This window comes from Erithacus rubecula, assembly GCF_903797595.1.
Source record: "Erithacus rubecula genome assembly, chromosome: 6".
Taxonomy (NCBI): domain Eukaryota; kingdom Metazoa; phylum Chordata; class Aves; order Passeriformes; family Muscicapidae; genus Erithacus; species Erithacus rubecula.
Window position 1 is genome coordinate 25,166,731 of NC_136688.1, and position 9,785 is coordinate 25,176,515.

At 41.4% G+C, this 9,785-nt stretch overlaps 1 protein-coding gene across 1 annotated transcript in view; it reads right to left on the bottom strand.

Annotated features, from left to right (window-relative positions):
• Positions 1-3,439, bottom strand: part of SPTBN5 (spectrin beta, non-erythrocytic 5) — an 88,491-nt gene extending 85,052 nt beyond the window's left edge. Inside the window, exons 1-2 of the mRNA XM_079309170.1 lie at positions 3,376-3,439; positions 1,937-2,110 (exon numbers count right to left, since the gene is read on the bottom strand). Coding sequence (XP_079165296.1) covers positions 1,937-2,047 — 111 coding nt within the window. The 5' untranslated portion in view covers positions 2,048-2,110; positions 3,376-3,439. The remainder of the gene's footprint in view (positions 1-1,936; positions 2,111-3,375) is intronic.
• Positions 3,440-9,785: the final 6,346 nt, after the last annotated feature.

The following is a 9,785-nucleotide window of genomic DNA, read 5'->3' on the forward strand; positions in this document are numbered from 1 at the left end:
TGTTTCCTTTGGGCATTTTGCCACTTGCCATCTAGAAGTGACATTAAAACCATACCACACACCTAATAATAATTTACTGTGATTCAAAAATCACAGGAAATAATCTTTTTTTCTTAAAAAAAAAAAAAAAAAAAAAAAAAAAAAAAAAAAAAAAAAGGGAAGGGAAAGGGAAGGGAAGGGAAGGGAAGGGAAGGGAAGGGAAGGGAAGGGAAGGGAAGGGAAGGGAAGGGAAGGGAAGGGAAGGGAAGGGAAGGGAAGGGAAGGGAAGGGAAGGGAAGGGAAGGGAAGGGAAGGGAAGGGAAGGGAAGGGAAGGGAAGGGAAGGGAAGGGAAGGGAAGGGAAGGGAAGGGAAGAGAAAACTACATTTAAAGTGTAAAAACAACTTAGAGAGTCTTTAAGTCTGTACTGTGTGTGGAACAAGAATTTACAACTTGCTCTACTGATTATCTCCATTAGAAAATCCTCCCTGTTTGGTTGCCAACTTTATTTCCTTTTGCCTATTAAATAAAATTTAAAATCATGCCTATGATGTTCTATGATAAAAAAAATTAGAGCTGTTATATTCTGTGACGCTTCCATAATTGAAGAATAGTTCTATTGAATTTGTAAAAAGACCAGCTTCGTATATCTGCTTTATGTCTCACCCAGCTGTTGTTTTAATAGCTTTGTTGCCTCACTCTTCTCATAAAGATACCAGTCACAGCTTAACAAATTCAATCCAATAGCATCCTTAGTGCTAGACTTGAAGCACTAAGCACAACAGTATAACTGAGAACACTTCAGTGTCCTGTAGCATGATCCAATCACCTCAAATTGTGCCTTGGAACACAAGGACTAGGCTGCCAGGAAGAGGCAGATAAGCTCTGCTCTGTCCCTACCATACATGGCTTGGAAAGCTCTCACAGGCTTTTATGATACGTGAACAAGTACATTGCAGGAACTTCAGACTGACATTTTAATCTTTGAGCTTGAAGGCATTTTTAAAATGAGAAAGTATATGTCTATAGCTAAACAGAATTAATTTCCTACACCATAAAAACCTAACTTTCTGCAGGTGGCAAAACAAGCATGTGCTTTGCATTTGTTCACTCCCATTAAGAAAAGTAAATTTGAAAGTTTGTTGTGCTCTGCATCTGCCTTTCAGTGAATCACAAACTTCAAATGTTACACTGGAAAAACTACATCTGGTACTGAAACACAGTGGTAAGCCAACAGTGGACTCAATGGCCTGGTCCTGCTTGGACCCTACTATCTACTACAGACTCTAGAAAACTGAATTGTTTTGGATGATGTCATTCTCTTCTGCGCCACAGCTACATCATTTGTGCCTGAAACTTTATCTGCAGTAATTCTGAAAACTGAAATATGCTGGCGTTTCTTTGCACACACAAATTGAATGTACACTAGCTCTGAAGATTTTTTGAAGTCTGAGAGCTACAGAAACAAACTGGCCTGTAGTTGGATGGCAGTATGTCTGAAATTCCCAAAATTAAGGCTACATTTTCAGAGCCTTTGAGCAGCAATTTGAACTGAACTGATCAAGCAAAGCACAAAGTCAGAATTTTTGGCCAGGCAGTTAAGAACTGAGCATTGCTTGGGGAAACCCTGATATCTGCAGATAATTTACTGACAGGAAAAAGAAGCAAATAAGGATTTTCCTCTAAGAAGATCTCCAATGTACAGTGCACATCACAATATGATGGGATTAAAGAGTCTACAGAATGAACCTTGATTTCAGAGAAGACTGGTAACATGGACAAAGACAAATGTGAGATAAAAGCTAGAGGATGGAGCACTCTGGTTAGTCAAATCCTTCCTTTGCATGTGACAACATTCAGAAAAAAATACATTAAAAATAACATAAGAAAGGACATGGTGGGTAAAATAAAATAAGACAAAACCCAGAAAAATTCTTCAAATTGAAGGAGCTACCTACCTTATTCCTGGAGAAGACATTGTTCATCCAGTTGGTGAAGGTTTTCTTTTGCATGGACATACGCTGCTCCTGCAGCTTTTTGATATGATCTTTTTCATATTCAGTGCCCATGGTCACCTAGGAAGTCAGAAACCTCAGTAGGCTGCTGAGTGCTGAAGAGATCTGCCAGGCCACCTACAAAAAACAGCCACATGCCCAGTGCATGTAGGAAACTCAGCACCAACAGGTACAAGATTCAGTACCACACCCAGTGTAATACCTTCATTTCCTTTTGCTTGCACTTTGCACTTTAATTTCACCAACTTTATTTTTAACTTTCTTGATCTCACCCTTTCAAAATACATCTCTAGCTTCAGGATGAAAATGTGACATGTATCTATGCAGCCTTTTTTTCTTGCTCTCAGCCTCCTCCCAGTCTCCTTGACCCCATAAGGACCATCACTGCCTGAAAATCATCAACAACTTCCTAGTTTGTGCTGAAAGCGCATCACAGAGAACTGATCTTGGACACTGCCAGAAGAAGGAATCTGCAAATCACTTCCAAAAAGAAAAAGTTTCTGAGGACTGTTTGAGATGCTGTCCTTGGCTTTCAGGCCACAGTATTTCCAACAGAAATCAAAGAGCAGCTTAGAAAGGAAATGGAATCAACCTGTTTCTTGCCTCTCATGGGTTCAGTTTTTGCACACAGCACCCTACCTGAATATTCAGAAAGATTGGAAGGGAAAAGTCTTTCCTTCAGAAGCAATGATTTATTTTTTTTACTGCCTTTTTTGTTATTTCTTTTATGGGCAAATGTTTTTTAACCCTCAGTGTTTGACTACAAAACAGGGACAGAATCGAAGCCTGATGGTTCAGCAAAAACACAAGAAAGACTCATGACTGTAAGTGGAAGCCTAATGAAAGAAAGAATTTAGTAAAATCTGAAACAGAATTTGTGACAACATCCTCTCAACATTTTCTTATCTTATGGGCTAGTTCAGCACTGCCTACTTTCTCCATTTGAAGAGCAGATATTCAAAGAATTGCCTTTCCTTACTGGAGAGGTGGCATTAACTCACTCCCATGTAATAACCCATATGGGTAACCCTTATCATAATGTCATTTCTGAGTTTGCCAGATGCTTCTCAGAACATCTTCAGACTTCTTTTATTTTTAAGGATAGCTATCCAAACACAGCAATCACCCCAAATAATGATGGGAAGTGGTTTAATTTAGGTACAAAGCAAGGCTTATTTGTTCAGCTACTGCCTCACATAACAGCTCACTGTGTTGTCAAGTTGGAAATGCTCCTTGTATGGGTAGATGGTTACCTAAAGACAGAGCTATAACATATTATCTACATTTGCAGGATGCATAAACAGTGTTAGGAGCCAAAACTAGTCATAATGGTACATTACAAGAAAAGAAAATATCAAAGAACATTAAAAAAATGGGCTTACCTAGTCTAGGAGGAAGTTCTTTCTGACATCCAGCAGCTGGTTCTTCTGAGGAATGACTTCCACTCCTACATCCACCTCACTGCTTTAACGAAGAGCAACCTTTGATTTCAGGAACAGAGACCAGGTATTTATGATCTACCTATGAACCTTCCATCTGATCTAAAAGAAACAGAACCAGTGAGTAAAGGTTGTCATGGGTCTTGTTCAATTCTTACGCTCAAAACCAACACATGAACATCTCCAAATTCTTGAACCAGTTGAGAAGTCATATGAACCTCTGGTGCTTTGGTAAAGAGCACCTTGCACACCTGAACTGGAGGTGCCCTTCTAAAGAAATTCCTACCTGGAAAGTTGAACCTGACAATGGACTCAGGAAATGAAAGCACAGCAAAGAGTACAAAGATCAAAATGATAGCCAAGTGATTAAATTGGGACACAGGAAATGAGAAGGTGAAACTGTGAAGTGTTAGGAATTTGCTCAGCACTGCTTTGAGGAAGCTTTTGTGCACAGATACCTGCTGCTGGCAGGGCAAACTGCAGTCAAGCTGGCGCTGCCAGCTGATTCCAAAGTTTACTATTCATGGGGTTCTCATTAATAATAAAAGGGAAAATAATTCTAGTGACTTACATAGATAGGAATCAGTCTTTTACAAGGTCACACATGCACAGAACTTATTTACCTGGCGTCATTGCCATGGATCAAGAAGTTGCTGCTGGGAATCAGTACTACAAAATGGGCAGGCATCTGAAATCAGAGGCTGTAAGGAAAGATATCAAGATCAGAGATGAGATAAGGGAATAGCAGTGTTTTCCCTTTCAGCAAGTGTAGTTTAGCTAGCCTCCAAAACGGACAGGAGGAAACATAAGAAGAAATTAGGAGCCCACTCAAACTCAGGACAAATAGAACTTGATCAGTAGATTCTGTGTCTTCATATGCACACTGGAGAAATATCATATATAATGTCACATAAAACTACTAAAATTAAATAAGTTGAATATTTATATTATATTTGAGATAAATGCAGGTATTTCTCAAAATATTCCCTTCAAATCCCTGGACTCTTGTCCTGGACTAGCTAATTAATACTGTAGGCTGTTGGTTTAAATCTGGCAGAGGTTGGCTAGGTTGTGTGTGCTAAGAAAATGTCCTTGCTCCTTTCAAATAGAAGGCCTGTGGGTGAATTGTTCCTGGATGCAGGCATTTCTCCCCATTGCAAGTTAATTATTATCTATATGGTTAAACGTGCAAATCACTGTTTTTGCTTTTTATGATGATACAAGGCAATCAAAGATGTAGTATAAAATTTTACAAACTCCTGAATATGTATCTAAAGTTCAAAGTTAAATGGTAGACACTTATGTGACAGCAATAAATAAAGCAATTTCCTCTGTTATTTATATTCTAACAAAGTAAGAGGAAGGGCACAACAACATTTGCGTGCAGTTTCCTGGAGGGATCAGGAAAAAAAATCACCCATCTAGGATAATTATGGGTTCTCTCTTGCTGCCTTTGCAGAGAAGGAAAACCTTTCCTCCCACCTCAGGAAGTAGGGCCTAAAGAGTACCCTTCCCTTGCTTTGTTTCCAGCCTGAAGTGGTTTTCCATGATGGCAGATGTGTTTCTTTGCTTCCTAACAGGAAGGACCCTGATGCCAGATTCCCCTCTACAAAAGAGCCATCAGTAAGATGTGTTAGGATTTCTTACCAGCCTTTCTTATCTGCCCAAATTCCTTCTGCTTAAGAGGAAAATGGAGCCTATGGAGATCAAACAGATTTCATGCACAAGCTGTCTTGTATCTCCAAAACTCCACAGTTCCCAGCCCATCCCTCACTGCTCCTCCACTCCTGGCAACACCACATATTTCTATCTACACCACACTTATTTCTATCTATTTGAATTCTTTTTCCTAAATGCCATCATTGTCCTCCTCTCATAACATGCATGTGAATTCCCAGCTCCTCTCTAAAATGGGAAGAAATGTTTAATTCCCCTGCCACAAGAAGCACAAAATGACAGTCACAGGGCTGATGTTGAGTTTGCTGCTACCTGTGCCACCCCTGATCTCAGGTGAGGGCTGATCACCAAGAGCTTTTTCAGGGCAGCACAGGCTGTGCTCTCCAGGCAGCAGCACTGGCTCCCCCCATCACTGCCTTGCCCAGGGGGATGGAGGAGTCTGCCCAAGAGGAGCACACATGCACAGTTGGGTGCAGGCTCCTTCCTGGCCAAAGCATCCCCATTAGGGCCATTTCTAGCTGACAGTCCTGTAACTTACTGAGCTTTCATTGCACCAGGCTGCTCCAGCCCTGCTCTGTGCTGCCACTGGGCAAAGCCAGCTCCAGTTTCAAAGCCTGTGACCACACACACGCCTGCTCTTGCAGGGCTGAGTCCTTCACGTGGCTCAGGTGAAGGGTTTGGCACAGTCCACCACCCTCTGTTACATCAGCTGTGCATACACACCTTTCTGAAGGTACAAGAAAATCCTGTCTGGTCCCTGCTGAGGAGAGGGATCCCCAAATCTCAAAGAAAATAAGCATGTTAAACGTAAACAGATGCATGACAGCTCAGCCCTTTGTTTCCCACTGTGTCTCCAGCCATGTTACTTCCACATGTAAGAGTCTGAAAACATCTGGACACTGACTCCATAAAGGCATCCCTCTCCTGGGGCTACAGTCTTGTAGCTCTCAGTGTGCCAAGCAAGCACAGAAATTATCCTGCTGCCTGGGGCCAGCAGTCTGGGTCCCATAGGTGGCCCTTTCCCTCTGCCACCCTTCCAGCTCCAGCAAACAGCTGATGTTCAGTTCCATCAAAGTAGTGTGGACACAGGTGAGCTGAACCATGATCCCAGAATGTTTCCTAAGCACATCTAACCACATTCCTAACCACACATTACACATAATCTCAGACCTCATTGCAGCACAGAGGGACTATTCCTTGGATATCAAGAGCACTGGAGAGGAGCAGGAGTTAGTTATTGCAAGAAGCTGTTCACTCTTTTGGGAATGGACTATTAGAGCTGCAGATAAGTTGGGAGAAGTTAGTCAAAAACAGCTGAGGAGAGGCATGGCAACCTCCAGCTCAGTCTGCACAGACTCCCTGCTTTCACAGGCCTCTCAGCTGAACTTTTGTCCCAAAATAGCCACATATTTTGGGATATTCAGCTTCTGTCCCTGAAGGACTCCAGCCCACCACCCCCAGGCACCCCCTTTCCCTCTTTCCCCACCCACTACATACCTGCTGTGCCAGCACTGCTGTCACCAGCCACCCCAGGGTGCCAGCACCTGCAGGCAGGGGGGTCCACGGTGGATGGAGCTTGTCCCAAAGCTGAGCTCTGCCTGGGAGGATCTAACCCAGCATCCCAGGATGCTGGGCTGTTATAAACCTCAGCCTCCTCATGCTCCAGTCTAAACTAGAAGTTGCTTTTCTCTATGAATAGTTGGCTAGCAGCAACATGACATCAACAGGGAGCAGAACTCAAGCAGAACAGTCGAATTACATCATCCAGAGGAACCGGAGCCCCTCGCTGCATTTGAAAGAGAGAACAGCTTAAAGCAAAATCAGATGGATTTATTTTTCCTGGCATGAAGAAGTTCAGTCATCTTTTTGAAACAGAAAATATATGTTTGCTTGTTTAGTCATGAGTTAAAGATATTTTCTCCTTGGAGCTGTTTATATTATCTTGAAGTTTCCCTTCTGTTTCTGAACCTCAAATAGTTAACATAAGAGCTTCAAAGGCTTTTTGAGATGAACACATGGGGTAAAGGACTTTCAGTATCTTTCCATTTCATACAAACATAGATAAAAGGTTTCAAGTGACAGAATGGGCTTAATATTTTGAACATCAAACCGAAACTGCCTTAGAAATCATTATGGTGGCAATGCCAGATCTAACTAGCATATTTTTATAATTTAATTCAGATATTTCCATTTTTTTCATATCTACTAATGAAGACTGAGAGTGAAACCTCTTATTCACATTTGCGGTTTAGGGGGTCGTTCATATATTGGACTGACAAAGCATTTAGCTCCATTTATTGATGAAAAGAAACTGTGGGAAGCACATGGAAGTGGCTCCCAGCACCCTTAGTGCCAGAGCACTGCACCTACCCCAGGGACAGTGCATATCATGGTTTTGGTTCCCCACTGCCCTGACCAGCAGATTGCTGACTGCAAACCAGCCCAGCCATCCCAGTTTCCTTGTGAAGATGTCCAGTCATGTGGAATGGTTGAAGGTCATTGGCAAAAACACTGTATGAACTTCTAACAAAAATGTATAAACATTTTAAGTTAATGTTAAAGGTATGGATTTTAACAGATGAGAGTTAAGATACAGTAATACAACATGAATAAAAATGGCAATTACTCTCCACTGTAGGCAAAAATTGCCAGGCCCTGAGCTTACTGGTTATACTTACATTGTTTGTTAATTTCTTACTTTCAGATTAGACACAAAATAATGCATTTTGAGAAAAAAAAACCCACAGAATTATCTGAAAAGAGAATCACTAAGCATGAACAGCATGTTTCAGTAGTTCCCTGTTTAAAAAATTGAAAAAAAACCATAGAAATCTTATAGTGTATCTAAAATACAGCATCTGGTGAGAGATACATACCATTCACGGGCTGCTTTCATTACAATGAAATCTTCAGAGCTCCAGACTGAAGTTGAATATGGGTTGCTGAGCTAGCAAGGCTTTGGAAAGAACATGGACAAACTCCAGCTCAGAGAAAAGAATAGGTGGGGAAAAAAAGTTAGACATAGCATCAGTGAGTTTCCAGTATTCACTGGACCAGAAACTGAGTCCACAGTCTATCACCAGCACAAATCTGTGCTAGCATGAAGTCCTTCAATGGGAAAAGGGAGAATAGTTTGCCTCAAAACCATGGTTTCCATCCATATTTTTCCCTCAGGTCAGAAGATCTGCATAGATTCAGGACTTCTGAACATACTGGTGAAAAACCACCTCATCTTCCTGACTGTGTTTAGACCACAACAGTGTTTATTTTGTATGGGTATTTATTTCCAGCTCATTGCCATGATCCCTGAGTAAAGGAAGGCACTTTCAGCACATGCATCTGTTCACCTGTCTGAGCAGGGCAAGGCAGCCAATTTTTTCTCCCGTGTTTTCCTACCCAAGTCAGGTAGGCATGCCCAAGGACCAAGCCTTCTAAAGATCCTCTGCACTCACAGTTAGTGTTTGCAGCATGGCAAGATCAGAGAAACCCAGAGCAGTGTCTGCTCCAAAGGCCTTAGAAATGCACCAGACATGGGAGCAAATAAGGTCTGGAGAAAGCACTGCAGTAATTTTCTTTTTCAAGGTTAATACTGCCACTGGAGTTAAAACAGAAACATTTCACAGCTTAAGAGTGCCAAATATTAGAAGCAATAATTACTGCAAAATTAAAAACTGGTAGCATGGACACTTGTCTACTTTTCTTATTATCCAAATAATAATGTGGATTAGAGAGAACAACTGCTGAAGTGTGATGTAAATTTTTCAAAGTCCAAAATGTCTTATATACAGAGCATGTAAAACAACATTCTATTAAAAATAAAATGCCAAAGAGCAACCCCAGCCACCTCCAAACACCACTAAAACCTCACCTTTTTCAGATTGTTTTTTATTTTTATAAGGAGGAGTTCCAGCAAGTTGCTGCAGTTCATGAGCCATGGAACCCACATGTTCTTTGCATGTCAAACACTCACTTTCATGTGACATATGGCACCAGGAGCCAAACAGCCTGGTGTGCCTGCAGAGGAACTCCACAGACTCTGAAATTGGACCTCAGTAGAAGCAATGGCTAAACTGCAGCATCCTGGTGGCACAGATATATCTTTGGAAATGCCTCAAGTAAGATGTGTGCATAGAGGAGAAAGAGAGGGGCAGGAGGAATTGATCTCAGCACAATGTTACAAAGAATGTTCTATTGATACCATTGGTCATTCTCAAGTAGTAGGCAGCATGGTGTGGAAGATGCCTTTGGATTTTTTGGGACAAACACATCCAAGTGCTTTTTGCTAAGCTGCTATTCAATCTCTCCTTACCTTCCAAGGTCAGTACCCCCATTGAAGTTAAAAGTACCACCCCTCAGATCAAGTTTCAAATTTCAATTCACACAGGAAGTTTTAGATTTATGTTACACACTTGGACTTTACAAAGTATCCACATTTAGACATCAGGAAGCTCCAAAATTACATTCTGCTATAATATGCTAATTAGAGAGAGGTGCTGGAGGTTCATGGGAGTTTAATTCTTTACAGATAAATTTAATTCTGGAACCAAGCCTTGACACAAGCAGTAATTTCAGGAACATGTTCAAGGGCACAGAAAGGAAATAGCTGGAAGCAATTATGGATACATAAACTGAGGTGGGAAAATCAGCAGCCTGCCTATCAGCAGCTACTCTGCCTA